Source organism: Colias philodice, chromosome 6, assembly GCF_061535455.1.
Source record: "Colias philodice isolate Cphi_HAF_F1 chromosome 6, ilColPhil1 Martin Lab GWU primary, whole genome shotgun sequence".
In the NCBI taxonomy this organism is placed as follows: domain Eukaryota; kingdom Metazoa; phylum Arthropoda; class Insecta; order Lepidoptera; family Pieridae; genus Colias; species Colias philodice.
The window spans coordinates 2,696,399-2,718,455 of NC_143091.1; the positions used below are offsets into that span (position 1 = coordinate 2,696,399).

General features: G+C 32.4%; 1 protein-coding gene across 2 annotated transcripts in view; it reads right to left on the reverse strand.

Moving 5' to 3' along the window:
- The window catches only part of LOC149487533 (inactive tyrosine-protein kinase Dnt-like), a 46,334-nt gene extending 24,825 nt beyond the window's left edge, over positions 1-21,509 (reverse strand). The window contains exons 1-3 of one of the 2 annotated variants that reach the window (XM_089696123.1): positions 21,440-21,509; positions 21,024-21,248; positions 910-1,037 (exon numbers count right to left, since the gene is read on the reverse strand). In XM_089696123.1, coding sequence (XP_089552249.1) covers positions 910-1,037; positions 21,024-21,132 — 237 coding nt within the window. In that variant the 5' untranslated portion in view covers positions 21,133-21,248; positions 21,440-21,509. Of the gene's footprint in view, positions 1-909; positions 1,038-21,023 lie in introns of both variants that reach the window. The other variant, XM_089696124.1, reaches the window with a different exon arrangement.
- Positions 21,510-22,057: the final 548 nt, after the last annotated feature.

Below are 22,057 nucleotides of genomic sequence, written 5' to 3' on the forward strand. Positions count from 1 at the left end.
AATTTAAATTCTAAACTAAGTATATAAATAAGTGTCGCTTAAGAATTTCTTTGAAAAACGACGGCTAAACGCGCGCCTTTGTTTTCGAAAATTAAATCTCTTGAAAGCTAAATTGAAAAGCGCGGGAACAACGCGGACAATTAAAATTGTGTTTTGAAACTGTTTCTGCACGAGTCACGATTTGTATTGTTTAAAAATTAAAATCTAGATCTTCGATATATTTTAATTAATGTGTTTTATTGTGCAAGTAATTTAATGTTTGTTATACCTACTCATATATTTTTTCGTGTTTTTATAGAGCCATAGAAGTTACATCTTCGATTAACACACATTTCTAAGAACATATTTTAATTTGATCGAGTATAAAATTCTTATTTGTCAGAACTGTTTTTGTCAAAAATAATTCATATACGAATACAAACCACAATCTTCAAAATAAGTTTAAGGACCTTAGTATAAAGCTTTATTGAAGGAACCACTAAACCGATTTCGGTTTATTTAAATTATAACGAGATGCAAAGATGTGACAATCTTGCATAAAATACGAATAATATTAAAAACCTATTTCTTACAGCGATCTTATCAGTATAAAGAAAAAAGGATATCAAATCTATTTAACGTATCAGTATTCATATTACTCTAGCTTTCCACCCGCGGCTTCGCCCGCGTTTTCAAAGATAAAGCCGCATAGTTCCCTTTCCCGTGGGATTTCCGGGATAAAACCTATCCTATGTGTTAATCCAAGTTACCTTCTATATGTGTGCTTAATTTCATTGTAATGGGTACAGTAGTATTTGCATGAAAGATTAACAAACACACACATACACATCCTCACAAACTTCGCATTTATAATATTAAGTTCATATTATATGATCTTATGATTATATGAATATGAGCTAAAATACATACCGGTTTTCTTCCTAAAGCCTGCCACATGAACTCCAAATCTGCAATATGCGCCGGTACAGGCACTACGAAGCTTGTAGCATAGTTGTTAACAACCCCTTCCCTCACGTAGTATAGTTCTGCATCTAGGCCTGTGTAACAAAGGATTTCATCAGAATATGAGAGATAGAGTCTTGTAAAATCATGTTTTAGATGGATGGAACTAACCTTAACTGGTAGAGGCTGAATTTTATACATAAGTTCATTAAGAAAATAAAGATATTTTTGTTCTTTTACATGTCTAGATATTTATCACGAGCAAACTAATTGTTCTTATGTTAAGAATAATCCGAAATCAATCAATTCATTATAATTCATATCGATATTGTAACTTTTAAGATAAACATCTTTAATTTAATGTTATTTTTTTTATTTTTACTTTAATTTAAAATATCATCTACCAGTATGTACTCATCCTTATTTTTATTATGAAATTATATTGAATACGATCAAATATTCGCGCTGTAAGACGATTTCAAAGACCTATTCGTAAGGAATGTAAAACATTCTTAACCAAATGCAAAGCTTACAAACTTAGCGAACTTTTCTTTACGTTTCATATTCACTTAAGGACTGGACTGGATGATAAACATTTATTACATCTGTAGTAGACATTCAAATGCAAATGCATGAAAATTCAACAAAATTTATACACCCGCATAAATGCATTAAGTTCATCAATATTTCAAATGCATTCGTATAAAAAATCTTATTATTCTAATTTTTAAAGTGAGTATCCATGCTCAAGGCAATTGACGCTCTATTCCTTGGAAGTTAGGATACAAAATTGCTTGTATTTCTTTCTGGGTTAGGTACACACAAAATGCATTGAGCAAATGGTGTACTCCCCAGTGGTAGTTCGATTCCCGTGGGGCAACTGCGTCAAATTATCCAACTAACTCTATTTGCTTAGCTGGAGAAAAAAGCCCGGACAATTTTTGGTACATTCACAACGGTGAACGAAGAAATTCACTACCAACCAATTTAAGAATATTGGAAATATCTAAAAACTGCAGACTTTACATTTCAGACATTTTCTAATTCATATCCGTGAACTCAGCAAAATTGTTGAATATTGGAAATGCATTCTTATATCATAAGTAAGTATGTGAGGGAAATGAAAATATTATTTCATCTTATTTTCCTGAAAAGTATGTTTTTAACCTTTTTATAACGGAATTAAATGCAAAGAACAATTATTTATTAACACATTATTAAGATATTGCATAGCTTCTATCGCGGGCCTTGAGCGGGGGACCGAATCCAGAAATTCCGTAACGAAAAAACCTCACGCTCCCCACTCCGACGGGCGTGGAGGTGTGGCTTGAAGGCATAGCATGCAATAGCTTTACGGCGGCAGTCCCCGAGTGCCACACGTCTTTTTTTTTATTTTAAGCTTTTGTAGAGCATTATTATCAAAATTCATTCGAAAAATATTGTACATATTCAACAACCATTCCATTTTATAAGTACCTTACTCAGCTTGCGTCTATTAAAAAAAATTAACCAATAAAAAGACGCTATCACTCATTCAAAGGCGGCAAAGCGGACGCGACAGTCAAACGGACTGAATATGAAGTACCACTTTGCGATTGATGAATCACTACCCTCACACCCTTGCGCTAGACACCCCTTGTTGAGTACTGTTTATCTTATACTCTTATGTAACTACTGTCGTAGTTCCCATTGATATAGTAAAAGTTTCTAGACTGATGTTTTCCTCGTGTTAGATGTCATTTAGATACGCAATACGCATAACTAGTTTTATTCTTAAACTATTATTTATTTATGTCGAAAGTATACTTAATGAAGTCGGTTAAAAAGGTTTCCACTCGAAGAGCAGATAGATAGGAGAAAATTGTGCAGTTAAAATAAGACATTAGATTATTATTATTATTTCCAAAAGAGGGCCATTTTTGATTACTTTGCAGAAGATCGTTTTATTTTCTAACTATCCTTTATATCTGGGAACGAATTGGTGATGATATTTTAATAAAGAATACAGAAATAAAATAAATTTCCAGCTGTAAAGTTTAAAGGTCTCCAACGGCCGATAAAATGTATGTTAAAACGTCAATACTCCGATAGTGTGAACGAATTTCCAGAGATAAACGATATCAGTTTTACAAATGCTCGATACGTTATGAATATTTTCATTTATTTAATTTTTATTTCTTTTCTATATAGCTTGGGGCTCGTTGCAAAGCCTGGTTATATTCTTTAATAGGTGTTCCCTGAATTGGATTTTATGCGCGTTGAAAATGGGTCTATTAATAATTTAAATGCTTTTTATCCAGAAATTCGACGCTTTAGCGAGCATGGTCATCCTCAAACTATATTCGAAACTTGGTTAAATTATAATTTATTTAACACATCAGATTTTGAATCGATATCTTGTCAATTTCCCATTTAAATAAACAAAATGTACCCACCCTCTTTATTACTATCGAATAATAAACAAAAATATTTCACCCCACCGTAATTACTCCATTAAGATAACACCAGCCCCAAGGTAGGCTTCAAATACAATTTGTCTCTTGAAACAATGCTTCTCATTATTAAAACTTACTAATGACAAGGGAATGCGTGGCGCCCGCAGCGATTCCTTTGTCTCGCAAAGGCGCTAATATGAACCTGTCTCGTTATGTTATACATGCCTTAACGAGACAGTATTAAGTAGCTGGTAATGAGCTCAGCGTGACGCTTTTGTAAGTTTTGCTAATTACCTCCTAGGTTATCGTTTAGATTTATAGTATCTTTCGAGTGAATGCTAAATTCATTACATTTTCTTTTCAGTGAAATATTTGTCGTCTCTTTAGTATATAAGTTTAAAAATGAATAATACAATTTTTCCAAAATATATCTTATAATTGTATTATGACGTAGACCTTGGGGTTAGACTTGTGATTATTTGAGCGTAATAATAAAACTCATAGGAAAAGTTAAAATTTCACGTAATCTTCATCTTTTATATTATGTTGTAAACGTTTCTGTATGTATCTTTTATTCAAAAATATATTGCAATATATTTAGTTCCCACATTACATTACATTACTTGCTGATGGAATACCAGAAATATAAATTATCTAGAGTGTACCAAAACATTGTTAACGTAAAGCGCTTGCAACTTGTTAAAGCGAATCCTTTTGGCATTAGATCTAGAGATTCCTTATATTTGGGAAATTTTTTAACCATTTGTTGATAAAATAACAAAGTTGCCTTTTAAATAGATTTTTTATAGGAAAAAAAAATCAATCACGTACATACTTTTTCTTCTTCAAATATCAATGAATGAAGACTTTTAAAAAGCCCTACTAAATACGAGTAAATAACTTTGTTGGCCAGTAACATTATCTGAAACTTTTCGGCCCATCACACTACGCTCCAGTTACAGTAATGGCCCATTGCAGTGTAATTACAAAATGATACGACTGCATTATGCTTGTCATTTGGATCATTCTAGACCACTAGTGGGGAATTACCGCTGATGGTGGCATTATGTTTAAATGTTAATGACATAGTACTGATTTGGTGGTGTAATTTCTGGCTAGAAACATAGTAGGTAACTATGACTTTTTCTTCCATTAAATTTATCTATTTTACAGTTGTAAGACAAGACTAATTTTGCAGAAGAAATGATAAAATATTCACATAATAGTCAACCAAAAATAAAACAGAGTCTTATTATGATTCTTTCTTTGTGAAATGTATTACAATACGATGGTCTTTCAATGATGGTCAACTATGGAAGGATGGTCAACTTTTCGTTCAACAATAAATCATTGTGAATGAAGTTCGTAATGGAATACGATGTAACAGAGTATTGTGAATATTTGTAACAAAAGTTTATTTATAAACAGAGCCTTGACTAAAAGATTCGTCGGATATTACAACACTAGCTGTGCCCCGCGGTTTCACCAGCATTGCTCCGCTCCTGTTGGTCTCAGGGTGATGATATATAGCCTATAACCTTCCTCGGTAAATGGACTATCTACCACCGAAAAAAAATTTCAAATCGGACCAGTAGTTCCTGAGATTGGCGCGTTCAAACAAACAAACAATACTCTTCAGTTTTATAATATTAGTATAGATTACTTGCTAAATCCATAAACATGAAGCTTTGAATATATTCTCGTTGCAGGAACATTTATTAAATTGCGATAAAGGTGTATTTATTGTCTCTTTGTTTGGTTAACACGCGAATGCCTACTGGTTTGAATGTCTTTTTGTGGCTTATCTTGTTAGGGGCCTGTATATTATGAGTCTGGGAAAGATACGGCGCGTAAAGTCTACAATTTTGGCGTATTCGAGCAATTTAGGGGAATATTAAGTATTCATTCTCGTTTTGAATAATCTATCTATACTAATATTATAAAGAGGAAAAGTTTGTATGTATGTAAGTATGTATGTATGTATGGTTTTCACGCATAAACTACTGGACCGATTTTGTTGAAATTTGGCACAGATAATCTTTAGACCCTGAGAAAGAACATAGGCTACCTTTTATTGCGAAATATGTACCACGGGCGAAGCCGGGGCGGACCGCTAGTATTTCAATAAAATGAAATACTTTATTTCATCATTTCTCTATGATATCTGTGTTATGTGCCTTTCTGAAAGTTATTTTCAGATAATAATAACCTACTTTGAAGTATTAATTTAAGATATTTTTCCTGTGTATTGTGTTTTACTGAACATTATGTATTCATTGTTTAATATTCTCGTAATCCGTACCAAAAAAATAATAGAAATAAAATTTTATTCAATGAGAAAGCGTACTGAGGAAGATTTATACACCATCTTGCTTAACTTCTGTTATCATCGTAATAAATTTTAATTTACGTTTGACCTCATTTTCGGAAATCCTTATTCCGTATCTTCTTGTTACAAGGTAATTGAAAATTACTACCAGTTGCCTGTTTTGCCAATCTAAGGTGTATTTCACAACATTATATAAACTTTTCAATGGAACCATCTTTGTTCGTTCTTCTGAATAAGGTTCATATCTTTCAGTCTTCAGTTCATATCTTTCATTTGTGTTGATACAAAGTAATTAAATACAGATAATAAAGTAGAATACATTAACGGTATATATTATATATTTTTTTTTAATTTAGGTTTTTTGACTTTTTGGACTGTTATCAAATTTTTTTAGCACTATATGCCATTTTTATTATAACATACTCTACTTTTTAATTTATAATTCAAATACCTCATTAGTATTACTATACACGAGTTAAAATGGGTCAAATTTAAAAAAATATGGTTCACAGTGTGAAAAAGAATTCTTTCAAGCCCACGAAATTTTAACGGTGCTCGTTAAAATTTTAAATTATTGCCGTACAAGGAAAAAACCCTTTGATAAGTTTTTCTTCATTATTTTCTTAATTAAGTTACTTAATACAAATTTGAATACTTTGAGACCATCATTATATTATGATTTTTATAAAAATTCTAATGAATAGAAATTATGATACAATATTTATACATTCACTAACATTCACAAATACATAATATAATATTTGTGAATGTTAATAATTTATACTTTTAAAAATAACATATATGCTTATTTAAACAGTAAAAATTTCAAATTATACAAGAATTCAGAATAAAAGTCAAAGTGATGCTAAACGACAATGTCCGCATTATTTGCATAAAACACTCTGAATATGTAGCTTAGCTGTCTATGAATGTATATTAGTAGCTTTAAAAATAAATCCAATAAAAACATGGACTTGCGTGCTCGTTAACCGACTTAAACCCTACACACGATGACATTGTGTTTGATTTTAAACAGTAAATTACCTTCTTGTTTTTGCACTTGTAAAAATTATTAGCAGCAATATAAGTATGTTCACTTACAGAGAAATATAGGTTCAATAATCGGACTCAGATACAATCAATTAATTATTTCAATGCGTGATAAGAATACTTAGCCGAAATGTATTTTAAAAAATAGAATACTTCAAACACAATATACTGACAAGACTCTCTTTTCTCCAGAATTACAAAATATAGGTACTATTGAACTACTCTTCAATACCGTCTTATATACATATTACGAATACATTTCACTTTATACAAGAAGAGCTCATTCATTCATGCATATTCAAATGTAGAGGAAAGTAAGTTAGCTGAATTTCACAGGATCAATTCATGCCATAAAAAGTATACATAAACATGAAATATTAAGAAAGCCTGTCAAAGGTGTCAGCAAGTAAGGCTGTGGCCGACAGTCCTTTGAATGTTTTTTCACGGTAAAATTTGTGCTAATATAATGCCTTCATTTTATAAAGTGACTCATGAGTTTCTTTACGCATTTAATTTGTATAAGTAATTACGTTTATGAATTAGGTTTTTCGGATCATTGTGCTACGTAAGTTATAAACTTTAATTGTATGGAATTAATATTAATTACTGTGATCCGAAGATATTCTTGCTTAAAAAAAAGCTTTAAGTAGGAAAAAACTTCTTGATTGAATCTTTTTTCATCACGGTGTACAAAGATTTTGTTTACATCAGGCTTATTATCAGGAAAACCAAAAAAAGGTTCGTATAGTAGTAGGTAATATATTATAATACAATATTAAGGTTCTATAGGTATATATATTCTTCTGATAAAATTGAACGATGAATATTCAATAAATATTTCTCTAAAGAAGTCTAAATCCCTCGTCACTACTAAAACTCATTTATTAGTCCAAAAATTAAATCGATTCAGAAGTTTTAAGTACTCTATAATTTCCTCGAAGAGACGTAGAAGCGACAAAACCACATGAAATTGGTGTTCCCGAAGCGCCCGTGGGAACCACGGAGTGTTTCCGACAAGAGCGCTATTAGTCAAATCTTGTGACTGAGCGAAAACATTATTAGTGTCGCGTCTATGGGTTTTTTGTTCTTTGGAAAGTGGGTAATAATTTTATTAAACGACGCTGTTTTTAAATTTAGTTGAATATATTAGAGATTTTTGTTTAAAAAATTGTAGCTATCATTGTTTTTTATCAATTATAATTCTATAGATTAAGGTAATTAATACCTCATTCTATAGAATATTATTGTAAGTTGAAGAAGTGGTATTATAAAGTTTTTTATATCATTCTCTTAAATAGAGAAGGAGATAAAAAACATTTATTATAAGTTCGTATGCAATATCTATACCATTTTCTTCGCTTCTTTTGAACATATAAGGCTCTATCATATCGTAATACACAATAAGGAGCAAACTTAATAATAATAGCATTATCGAAAGGTTACGAAACAGCTATCCGACCTCACATTGACCGAAATCAAGAAGCGTATAATCTTGCCAATATGGATACCACGATATTTCCGATTAATTTCATCATAGAGGATCCTCTTTGGGGATAACAATGACATTAGTTCACGGTCAAATAATTTATGTTAATGGAATACGGATATATTTCCTTTTTGATACTAAGTTTTTATTGAATTGGCCTACAATATTATTTGTATAGCACTGTTTCTATTAAAGTTTTATTTTATCATCAAAAAGGTTAAATTATCCGGATATTCTACTATAGGAATAAAGCATTAGATTGAAACAAAAACATTTGCATACTAAACCACCCCAAATGCTATAAAAACAATAGTAAAGTAAGTTTGCCTACCTCATGGTTATGCCAAGAAAGTTTGCGAAGCTTTCCCTCTTTCAGTTGTTATTTCCGCAAAGAAAAATATACCTTTTACTTTAACCCGTGACGCGTCCTATGTACAGACGGTTGCTCATAACTAAAACTGTACTGTAGCGTCCTGCGTAACAACGACTGTTCATAACGCGGCCAATGACTTTGAAGGTCACCTGTAGTTCTTACAAGTGAATGTTTCCAGTATAAAAAATATTTCTCTATGCCTTAAACATTTATAATTCGAATCGACACGACTCCGAGACAGGCAATAGAGACCAAAACCACAAAATAAAAAAAAAGTGAATCATTGATTGAGTTGCGTCATCGGCCATAGTTTGTGACATTTGTCTTGTTCAACGAATATTTGGATTGTGAATTATGCCGAGAGGAATAATTAGATGAGTGATAATTGAGACGTATATTACTGGAAATTTTACGTAGAATACGTTTATGATATTGGTTTTAGGGATATTTGAAGAATACTCAGTGAAAAAGTGTCTCAACTTTTCAGTGCGGAAGACGCAAAATGGCGCTTTTTTTCTTGTTTGTGAATAATGGAGATTTGTTACTATTCATAGTGAAATACGTTGTGTTAAATGTGTGAAAATATAAGTGAATGTATTTGGCAATCGTGTAGTGATATGAAAACGTGAATATGATCATTTGATGACTCAGCATTATCATGTAAGTGTTAGTATGTAAGCAATTAAAATTAAAACAAAAGAAAATCAATTTTTTATAATTTTATAGAAAAAATATATCGTCATGATTACATTTTTATGCTATAACTAGTTTCTTCCTCTTTCCAAAAATACACTCACCGGCACGGAATCTTGGCCACGGCAAATTTTTGCGTAAAATAACACTATTTCTTTTCTACTACAAAATTCAATTAAAATTTTACCAAAACTAGTTACTTTAATGTTTTTACTAACTTTTAGTAATAATTGGAAGTTTATAAGAAGTACTATTGCGTAGATATGAATTAAACAAGAATTTACGCTTTTCCTGTGAAATTTAAATGATTTCTTAAAAAATGCACAAAAATTAGAAAGAACGTTTCCAAAAACAAAATTGAACTTTTTAATATAGGGTGTTTCCTTCTCTTGCCTTAAACACTGTTTGCATCCAGTCTGGCATACTCTAGAAGACATTTTTGATGTCCACTTGAGCTATAGTGTACCAAACGGCCCCAGCTGTATTTCTACGCTCATCTAACATTGGTGGTGGGTTGGAATCGAACTTTATGTTTCTTTTAAGCATGTCCCAGATGTGTTCTATTGGATTAAGATCCGGGCTACGAGCTGGCCACTCCAATTTTTCAATAATAACCTCTTGAAGGTACTCTTATACGCATCGTACGACACGCGGACATGCGTTATAGTGTATTAGTAGCAAATTTTCTTCACTTATAAACGTGTAATAGGGCTGAACATGTTCCTAGAAAATTTCCTCTATGTACCTGATCAAATTTAAGCCATTATCTACGATAACTAACTCCGTGCGAGCATCAGAACTTATACCTCCCCATACCATTATTGACCCTCCATGAAAAATCGCAGTTTGAGCGTGGTGATGGGTGAAAACCTCTCTTCTCGTCTCTTTTATACTGACTCTAGGCTATCAGAAGCTCGTAAAGTGCCTTAGCAGTCACCTGTGAACACCTCACGAGCGCACTGGCCGTGGGTCCAGTTTTCATGTTTTCGTGCAAAACGAAGACGTGCTTCTCTGTGATGTCTGAAGAGTTCTGGACGGCTTGCTGGTCTGCAAACCTTCAAATTAACTTCCTTCATTAGTCTTCTCACCGATTGCTCACTCACATTTATTATCCTGGTGTTTTAGAGCCGGTGGCGTATCTCAAAAACTGTCAGAAAGCCATTTCGGAGTATCTCTTGAACAATAAACGGGTCTTATCGAGCTGATGAGCACCTCACGCCTTCATTTCCTGGTCTGCACGTGTAGCTACCAGTCTCCTGGTATCTTCTCCATGCATAGTGCACCGCTGAACGTGGTACGTACTGTACATTAGGTACTTTACGTTGCGGCAGTCATTGGTCTGACATTGTGATGGCCTGAGCAGGTTGTTCAGATGTGAACGGCATTTTTTATTGTTTGTTATGATCATTGACTACAGTACAACAATAACAATATCTTAAAACGGCATAAACGACATCGAAAAAAGTTTAAAACGAACAATTCGTAACTTCGGCTTAACCACACAAATCACAAATTTCGTGTAACTCTTAAAAAGTGGTAAAAGATTATTCTCAAACTTAATGATTTCTTACCATAAAATTAAACAAATAATATGTTAACATATCTGCATACAAAAAAATCGTGAAAAACACTTCAAACTTTTTTTATCGGCAAATTTGTAAGTGGCCAAGATTCCGTGCCGGTGAGTGTATATCATACATGGCATATAATTATAGAACAATAGGGTAAATAAAATTTTCAAACTCGGTAGTCATAAAAAAGCTAGATTTCGTGAACTCCCTTGACACTATCGGGATCGGTGCCGGCTGTGCGCCGGACGCGTCACGGGTTAAGACATTACTTCATTTCATCAAATATCATTACCTAGTTCCCTTTTTGTTTTAGAGTGCTAAAATCTATATAATTAACATCATAATTAATTAAAGCTCTTACAAGATTTATGTCTCAGAGTAAAATGAAGCTTAAATCATCATAACGTAATAAAAATGTAATAAACTCGAAAAGTAAACAAAGTACAGAGCCATTTCTTCGTTAATAGCAAAACGGTCATAAAATAACACTTATCGGGGTATTAGAAAATATTATGACAAGGTGGCGAATACCATAGCACGATGGACGTAAAGGAACGTCGTAAAATAGCATCGCAGTAGAGATACATATAGCTTAGTACGATATAGGAGTATGCAGTAGATATAACGTCTATTGAACCTTTAAACTTGATCAATATTTGCCGTTTATAGTTTCAGGAGCATATGAATATAAGGAATTTTAGTAAGGAGTTACCTGTGAAGCCTCGATGCGCCTTTTGAGCCTATGTATAAGGAAGACCATTGTCCGTAAAATTTTCAGATTAAAGATAGTAGGATAGACTAAATGGAAACCAAGGAATTTCTAATTTCGAACGCTAAGAATTAAGATCAACCAAAATAAATATAGTTTATATTAGATTAATAAATAACGTTATAATTACTCGTGTAAATGTATTAGGTAATTATTAAAAAAATAAACAGATACATTTTCGCATATTATAACATGCATTTCAGGACATTTTTTATATTCACAGAAAGCTTTGTTAAAGGTTAAAATTTCAAGTTCATACAACACGCCGATAAACAAAACTCCATATTAAAAAGCTTTCATAATGAAATAGATCTTAAAAGCGTTATTTGAAAACAATGTAATATAACGTGTGTAAAGTAAACAAGCCATAACTCTGTCACGCCCATGCACTTTATGTTGTTACGCATACGCGACGAACATTCGCTTCAAATAACATGTACACACGCTATTTTTATCAATACAGAACCTGAAAGATTGGTAAAGTATAAAAATTGTAAAAAAGGTTAACCGATAATTCGATATATCATACTGATGTGTTCAGTAATTGTATACAATATACAATTTAAATTAATTCCCTTGATAGTGATTTTGTACGTTTGTACGTACCAAAATAACATAGGGTAGGTGAAACCGCGCGGCACAGCTAGTAATTATATAATTGTTTATTTTGGTACATAGAGTCATTATTTGGTACTTTTTTAATTTGTCAGTTTCATTTTATGATTTACTATAATTTTACTGAGCCCTTTAAGGCAAAATTTAATACTGATATTTTAATATCTTTCTAATGTGAAAACAACCTTGCACTTTCCATGTTTGAAAACGATCCTCTGTACAATTTTGTAACATTTAATACGGAATTACTAAAATTTTGGAGCATGAAAACATTTTCAAACGGAAAACTCTTTCATCAGCACGTTTTGAAGTTAGTGAGAAATTTCAGAATCCCTAGAGTGTGTACTTACACATTTTAATATTTAATAAGTACAAGTTTCTAAAACATTTAGCGAAGCTTTTAGATTTTTCATGGAAATAAGGTCTGTGAAGTTTGTGACGAAATTATCGTAACATTTTTATCATAAGAAAAAAATTCGCATTTAACATTGAGTCAAATGACTCTATTAACGTTTTGAATACGATCCAATTTCACACAAACCATACTTTAGCTTTGTTATTTAAATATGAACATATTGGTATTTCTGAAGTAAATCCTATATAATATCTACCTATTGCTATACAACCAATAGATGCAAAGAAGAAGATAAAATAATAATTTTTTTACATTTTTTGTTACATCCATTATCGGAGAGATTTTTCAAAACCGAAACATAACATCAACTCAACGCAGAATCAAACTGCTCCCAGTGGTAGCAAAGGTAAATTGGGCCAAAAATGATAAACCCATGACATATTTCATGAAGCCATTCCGCTAACGAAGCACCGTGGGGAGATATTATCGGCTGTTCGACTGATTAATGTACTTGTGAATTATGTACGTTTGAATTATTGTTATTAAATTATGAGTTACGATCTACGCAGGGCAAGATGTGCGAGGGTCTAATTGTGATATCAAATGCGAGTAATTAATGTTTATTGACATGTTATGGCTTGTTCCAATATATTAGTTACTAGCGGTCCGCCCCGGCTTCGCCCGTGGTACATATTTCGCAATAAAAGGTAGCCTATGTTCTTACTCAGGGTCTAAAGATTATCTATGCCAAATTTCATCAAAATCGGTCCAGTAGTTTATGCATAAAAACCATACATACATACATACAAAGGTTTCCTCTTTATAATATTAGTATAGATACCTGAAGATCATCATGTGTAAAGTCATTGTTAAAAATTCTCTTGAACCTTAAACAGATGAAGTGTTTTAACTGGAACAGAGACAGAGACAGAGCTGTAAAAGTTTCAACATGATTGAATGACAATTCACTTTTCATCATTCTACAATTAATAACATCACAAACAAATGACAGTGTCAATTCGTATCCACAAGGTAATTAGTAGGAATACCCCTCAAACATTCCAACAGATTAAAAATAATACCATGTACTTATTAAATTGCCAGCCGAAATAATTTTAAACTGTCAAAATATGAAACCCAACTAATCATAGGCGGTATAATTAACTCGACTACCAAACCAATTTGTATTGAGTACGCACCCTCTTCATCACTCTACAGGACATTTTATTCTGTCCTCTTTAAAAATATGGACACCTATGTCCAATTATAAGGCAATTCAATACGTTTGCTGTCAAAATATTACTTTTATTAATTGTGTTTTATGCTGTTATTTTTGTATATTTTTTCGTTACTGTGTGTAGTTAATAAATTATTTATTTATTTTTAGTCGTACCTATTGTATAATAAATCAACATCATCGCTTTAATACCAATATGGTACAAGAACAGACAGCTACCATTAATTTCAAGACAGTGAATATTCATCAGTCAGAAAGTCGAATATGAATGCAAGTTAATTTTTTACAAGGTATCATAGATATAATAGGTACGGTAAGGTAAGTTCTTCATTTAAAATGAAGGAATCACTCAATATAGATCGTTGTTTTAAAATAAAAACAAATTATCTAGTAATAGAGATATAATATAACCAATACATAACCGCAGCTACGTATAACATGCAGTGTTCAAAACCACACCGTACCGAAATCAATCCATACTAATATTATAAATGCGAAAGTAACTCTGTCTGTCTGTCTGTCTGTTACTCAATCACGCCTTAACTACTGAACCAATTTGCATGAAATTTGGTATAGAGATATATTGATACCCGGGAAAGGACATAGGATAGGTTTTATCCCGAAAATTCCACGGGAACGGGAACTACGCGGGTTTTTCTTTGACTGCGCGGGCGATGCCGCGGGTGGAAAGCTAGTACATATTATAAAACTAGCTGAGTAAATCATAAAATATAACAACACTAGTTCAACTGTATTTTCAAGCATAAAATATTATAATAAAAAAATAATACTTCGAAAACGCTTTTAGATTTTCATAGTCTAAAATAGCTTTACATTTACGTCCATATCAGTAAATACAGACATATTTCACAAATTCGTAAATAGTAAAGTAAGGCAAACCATAAATATCCGTAGATACATAAAGTATTGACCGGCGCCTGCCATGAAGTTCATAGCTTTATTGATATTGCCCTCAATAAGGCTTTCACCGCAGGAAGCAGTAATGTTCTAGCGGCAACAAGTGGGTCATTTGCCTTGGCGTCTTGTTGTACAATATTTTAACAAAATACTATAATAGAGTTGTTATTGCTATTTATTTAAGGTATGTAATGTTATTCGGATGTTATTCCATACACTACTAAATTAATCGGAATATCAATTCACATTAACTCTACCTGTCTATATTTTTTAATAATAAACAATTGCTGCATATTTAGTTAATTAATAATATTATCTACAAAGTAGATATCTTCGTACAAAAACACAATATTCCTTAACTTATGCATCCTGCTTCTATATTGACGAATAGCCAAAATTATAAATCATATACCATAAGCGTCGAATATTGACTCGTAAAATAGAAAACTGAATAACTTACGGTAGAGCAAACCCAATATGCTAGTACAATACAAAAAGCACAATTATCTCACATGCAGGGATGAACCCTCCCTGCACCCGCCCGATAAGACTGTGCCCATACTGCGCCCAATTGATGTTTGAACTGTCATTAATCCCCAAGCCGACAGATGTCGCTTAAGTCTATTATTTTTGACACATACGACAGTTATTTGTCGTTTGTATGATTTATTCATTTAGCCACTGATGAAGTTTTTATGTCAACGTTTAGGCTCTTTTGTTTTAGCTGTTTGTTAAGTTGCCTTTACGATGAAATAATTCGTGAAAAAATTCGCCCGCCTTTGAAAGCGCCAACAATAACTGACAATAAGAATGTAATATGAAAAAGATATTTGACTAATGATTTAGTATTGAAAATATTAATAAGAATCGTGTCAAAAGTAATAAATGTAAAATGAAGTTATAATTCCACAGAGAGCGTTGGAAACGGCCTCATAACGACCTTCTTTATGAAAACCAAATAGATCGCTAATGAACTAATTTCAAGAAGTTATTCATTTTCTTTCTAATTCCTTAAATAAATACAGTTTTGAAGTGGTCTTATTTGATAATATTGTATTTAAAGCTGTAAGATTGAAGACATTTTCGTACACAAAAATTACAAAGAAATTTTGTCATAGCAATTGGTTATTAAAAATTCAACATATAATTCCAAAAAAACAAAGCAGTTAGCAATAGCGTATATCTTGTACGAATATCTATTACGACTATTAAAACAGGAATTCCTTAATAATTCTCATCTGGGGGCACGGCAGTGCCCCCGCCAAGTCGAGCAAAAAAAAGCGGCACGGCCGTACCATCCTTTTCTCGAAGCAATTCGGGCCTTTTTCGACCCCCTATAATTCGGTTGTGGATAAAGCAAGAAACCTGAATCTTCAGTAACTAATCCGGCATTGTATAAACACGGAATATTTAAAATTTCAGTCAATTTGAACCAGTAGTTTAAGAATGACAACTTGTTAAAGTTTCTAAATTTTGTCACTCACTGACTCACCGATCATCAAAAGTCCAAGGCACTTCTAGCAGACTTAGAAGCTTCATATTTAGAATACATATAGAGTTTAGTGTCTTAATCATGGGAAAACTTAAATATTTTGTAATTTCGGTCCAGTTTTCCAAATACACCAACTGCATCAATAACTTTGTAATCCCATATAAATATATGGGATTACAAAGTTATTTATGCAGTTGGTGGTTGGTGGTGGTATCAAAAAGAAAGGCTCTACAAAAAGAAGTGAGATCCCATCAAAAACATCCTGTAAAAAACTCAAGTCTCGCAGCTCAGTCTTTCTACCGTCAAAAGTTGTGAGATCCATGTAATACCAAGTCGGTTAATCTATTTAGTGTCTACTTGAAGGACCTTCTGTCTTAAGTTATTACATAAGTTATTATCATGCCAATATTAAAAATATTTAACGTTTTAAACAAATAGATCGACTTGGACATCGCATGAAAACAAAATGAATATTACAATATTATATTAGATTCTTTAGTCTCTCGCGCCTCACGCGATTGAAACTCTCGTTCCTGTTGGTCGCTGGCCCGTCGTGCTGTGTAGTGTGATACATACTAATAATCAAATCAAGCGATGTCCAAGTCGATCTATTTGTTTAAAACGTTAAATATTTTTAATATTGGCATGATAATAACTTATGTAATAACTTAAGACAGAAGGTCCTTCAAGTAGACACTAAATAGATTAACCGACTTGGTATTACATGGATCTCACAACTTTTGACGGTAGAAAGACTGAGCTGCGAGACTTGAGTTTTTTACAGGATGTTTTTGATGGGATCTTATTTTCCAGCACAAACATCCGAGTTCCTCCCAGTAGACGGTGGAATATCATAACGACGTCATACCATCATGCGCGGGCCATTATTTTTATTCCATGCATTTGTCCCCAGCATGGTTTATGAGTCTCGACGTTTTGTATGCATAGCGCAGTGGCAAGTTTCTTTTATCTCTAATAAGATCCCAATACGAATGTGCTCCCTTAAGTAATAAACCTCTAGTGCGTTATAGTTCTGTTCCCGTTGTGGCACGACACGATTTTTGTTTACGTTTCGATGAAGGACGTCGTAGGTTTTCTTTTTCGTTTTAAACCAATGAAAATAGTTTATTTTACATGAGTCTTTTATAATTATTTAAACAGATACTAAATACTTTGGGTGATATAAAAACTGCACTTTATACTGTACTTTTTGATTAAATTTAGATTTAGAATATATTTGGTTTTATTTCTTCTTTCTTTTATTTATTATTTTAGTCATCATTCATTTTCCAACAAATAAATGACGACTCCAAATTATTTTTCCTATAAATACTTATTTCCTTTCCATTACAAAATATTATCAAAATACATTACTAAATATATAAGGAAATAACATTGATACAATTATTTGTCCCTTTTAAAACATACCGTACAACGGAAACATAGCCAATTGCGTACGAAATACGTCGAATTTGTAGAACAAATATAAATGGTTGAGGGTAGATCAGGGGTAGATAATTACATTTTTTGATCTTCGGAAATGGGGGATGACGTCAACGCTAAGGCGACAGGTCTTTGTATGGATGTTTTGATAGCGTCAGAGATATCGGACTTTAGTAAACAAAGATATAACCACAAGGTTCCCATGCGAGTGATTTGAATTTTTTGTCAATTTGGCGCATAATTTGTTTACCTACATATTATTTTTGTTGCAAATGAAAAACTTTTCTAGTAATTTATGAACTTTTTATTTAGATTACTTTTACAACGTAGGTACTATAACTTAAATGTTCTACAGATCAGAGAGTATAGACAGTATGGCAAATAGAAGTCGCAAAATTTTTATTTTAACAGATAATTACCCGACTACGGCAAAGCAAAAGGAGGGTTATGATTTTGACAGGCTATGTATGTATGTATGTATGTATGTATGTATGTTCATCTGTTCCCTCGTAACTTCTAAACTACTTATCAGAATTCGACAAATGACATATCATTAGAAGCGTCTTAATTGTCCGCTGGTTATAGGCTATATGGGGTTTCACAAAATCTAATGTGGCGACCTCTAGCGGACAAAACATACAGAGTAAAAAAATAAAGTTAAGATAAATATGCCGTGTTTGGTATCATTTGAAAGCTTTTTACTTGCACATTTTGAATATATATATATTACTAGCATTTGCTTGTGACTTTACCTGTATTCATGGGCTGATTGCATATAATTCACATCTTTTCGTTCATAGCTTCTTTATTAGTTCATCAATTTAACTTTTGTTTTATACTTTTTCAGCGTCGTTTTTTGTCGTAGTTGGGTTTTAGTTGTTTTACTTTTTATCTTGTAAATATTTTACTTTAACACAATTTATAGTAACTCTGAAGTCCCTTGTCCTCTAGTGGGGTATTGGGCAGATGCATTACACCTATTTCACTGATCGTTTTTCTTTACAGACAAATAGGTACCTGCCAGACCGAAACATTCATTTCCTTGATTCCCTCCGGGAATCAAAAATAGGACCATACGACTCTACGCTCACGCGTTAACCACTCTATAAAGAAGGTGGTCATAATTAATAGAATACCCATGAATATAGTATTTTCAATACAGTTTTCAGCCAAATTATATATTTTAAGATATTATTTTTCGATATTATAACTTCCAACTATATTAACAAAATATTAATTCATATTAATAATTAAGGCGTCTATTACCCATAGGTTAGGTTTTATTATCAAGTCAAGCTACCCTGTAAGTAAGAGAACCTTCATGGGCCATTTATCCAATAAAATAATAACCAAATACATTTTTAGGATACCTATTTTATATAATCAATAATAGTATAGATTCCAAAGATAATATGGTTTCTTTAATAATATTAGTCCCTTGTATTATGCGCTCAGAACTCACGTAAAAACAACTGTAATGGATTTTGAAGACATTTCGCATCGGTTCGTTTTGACCCAGAAAAATCAGCCATTCTCAAGAGAAATCGGAAAAACTGGCACAAGGAAATGTTTTGGATATTTGACTGACTTTTTCACTCATTCTTAGCTTTAATAATTTTGACATGGATATCGTTATCGCTAAAGCATAATATTATTATTCGGGTAGCAAAAAATACATAGGTATTTAGTTTGATATTCAGCTTTCAAGATAGCTAATCTATTAAAAATATTCTTCTATAAAACATGTTGCATATAAAGTATAAATGATCAAAGAAACCAGTAGCAATTAAACAATAATTAGCTACATTCTCTACTATTATTATTAAAAGCTGTAGATCTTACTTATGAAGTAATATTCTGTTAGAAGTGGAAAATGGATGAAACAGCTGATTATCCCAGAAATAAAAGACTACGAATATAAATTATTTTAAAATGTAAGGTAAAAAGATGTACAGCACTATTGGTTTACGCAAGAGGTTCTAAACTGATATAGGGGAAATTCTTCAAGATAAATTAACCTGACTTTCCGTTCCATATTACTTACTAGTTTTCCTCCCACGGCTTCGCCCGCGTTTTCAAGGAAAAACCTGCGTATCTCCCGTTCCCGTAGGATTTCCGGGATAAAACCTAGCCTATGTGTTAATCCAAGTTACCCTCTATATGTGTGCTAAATTTCATTGAAATCGGTCCAGTAGTTTATGCGTAAAAACCGTACATACATACATAATAACAAACTTTCCTCTTTATAATATTAGTATAGACAAGAGTATTTAATTCTTGTATCACACAAGATAAACCAAATGTGAAATAAAAAGTTATAGAGCTCTTTATTAAAATAATAAATTGTAGCTTAAAAATCATACCCTTACTTACTGAAAAACTTGACCAGCTTTAAAAACGTAGGTGTTCAGTAGACTAAATTTATTACCTTCTAAAATCTAAATAAATAATCGGTGAATTTATTGATTATGATCATTATAATGACTTTTAGTATCTATAAAACGATGATCAACGATGTTACATACATACGCTGTGTGTCTGTCCCTATGTATGCTTAGACCTTTAAAACTACGCCTCGGACCTATGCAGTTATTGTAAAATAGATTACTAGACTTATTACTGGTTATCAAGAAAGGTTTAAAACTTGTAAAATTTTAAACAAAGCCGGCAAAGTCGCCGGCAGAAAGCTAGTTAACTATAAACCTAAATTGAAGCAAAACATCATGATTTTGCTTATTTCCAAATAATATACTATCGCAGTACATTGAGGCTTTGTTGATAAGACAAATGAACTAATGACCTTGCCTGTCACTTAGGATTATGATACCGTAAAAGATTGATGTATATTTTGTAGGCCTAACATGTTTATTAAGCCTATGCTATAAATAGTAATATACATTATTATACGTTAATGAGATTTTAATTTATTCTCGATTACTTACAAATACGGTGAATAATGAAAATAATATTACAATATATAAAATTCTCGTGTCACAATGTTAGTCTGCATACTCCTCCGAAACGGGTGGACCGATTCTCATGAAATTTTCTGTGTACATATATCGGGTAAGTCTGAGAATCGGCCAACATCTATTTTTCCTATGTACCACGGGCGAAGCCGGGGCGGACCGCTAGTTACAATATAATTTTCTAAGCCTTGTAAGTAGTTTTGAATAGGTATAATATCAAAATATGTACATTTCTCTGTTTAACATAAAAAAATGAATCTAAAAACGAGCTTATCTTGTGCAAAAATACGCTGTATTTTTCCTTAAAAGAAAATACATCATGATTATGGTAATTTGTTTTACTTACCTAAAAGTTTCATAACTTCAGCTTGACTGATAAGCACGTTGAGATGGCCCGTTGCCAGGGGCAACGCGAGCCAGACCGCCCAAACGAAGATCAGTCTTTTACACGCCATTACTAATAACTCACTGTTCTATCATTTTCAATTTCACTTTACAGTTCATTTTCACAAGCTCTGCAATTCGCAACTATGTTGCATCCATATTTGAATGGTAGCGCGCGAAAAGTTTTCTAAGTACAGATAACACAAGAACTTTGTGAGAAACAGAATAAAAAAATATTTATATACAAAATGAAATATTTCAAAATAATAATTATACAAATGAAAATAATTTAATAAACAGTTAAAAATTAATGCAACAAAAATAAAACAAAATTGAACACAGATAAAATGAAAAAAAATCTGAATTCCAATTTCAAACCTCGAACGTTCGCGGGATTGTCAACTGAAAACGCGGGAAAGCGTGGATACGCGTCGGGCGACCGCGACACCACGCCGCACTGCCGTGTTCGGATACTCGCAGCGCCAACAAGTTACGTGTGTCATGCGCACTTTAAACCCTTGCAGAGTGTGAACTTGCTTTATACCCGCAAGGCTTGCACCTTGAACGATTATCGGTAAACTGCAAGTTCAACGAGAAAAAATTGAATGAGGAAATATATTTTTAGCCTATCGCCCTTTGTTATTAGGTTCTTTTTATACGAGTATGTTTTGCAATATTGTATGTTGGAGTAATAAGTAAATAGTGAATAAATTCCTTCAACTTTTGATACTCAATTGTAAATAATAAAACTGTTTTTAATTATTTTTTCAATTCAAACAAAATTGAGCGCTCTATACCTACATAATAAATAATTGAGTTTCAAAAATCAGGTATACAGTGGAGTGCCCTTCCGTCGTGTAAATGTGTTAAAAATTGAAAGGCTTTCATCGACGAAGACTTATAAAGCGAATTAATTGAGTTTATCTCAGGGGAGCGACGGACGCTTCCGCGCATTAGGCCTGTTCGCATGGCACTAATGAAATTACTCCGCCTTTA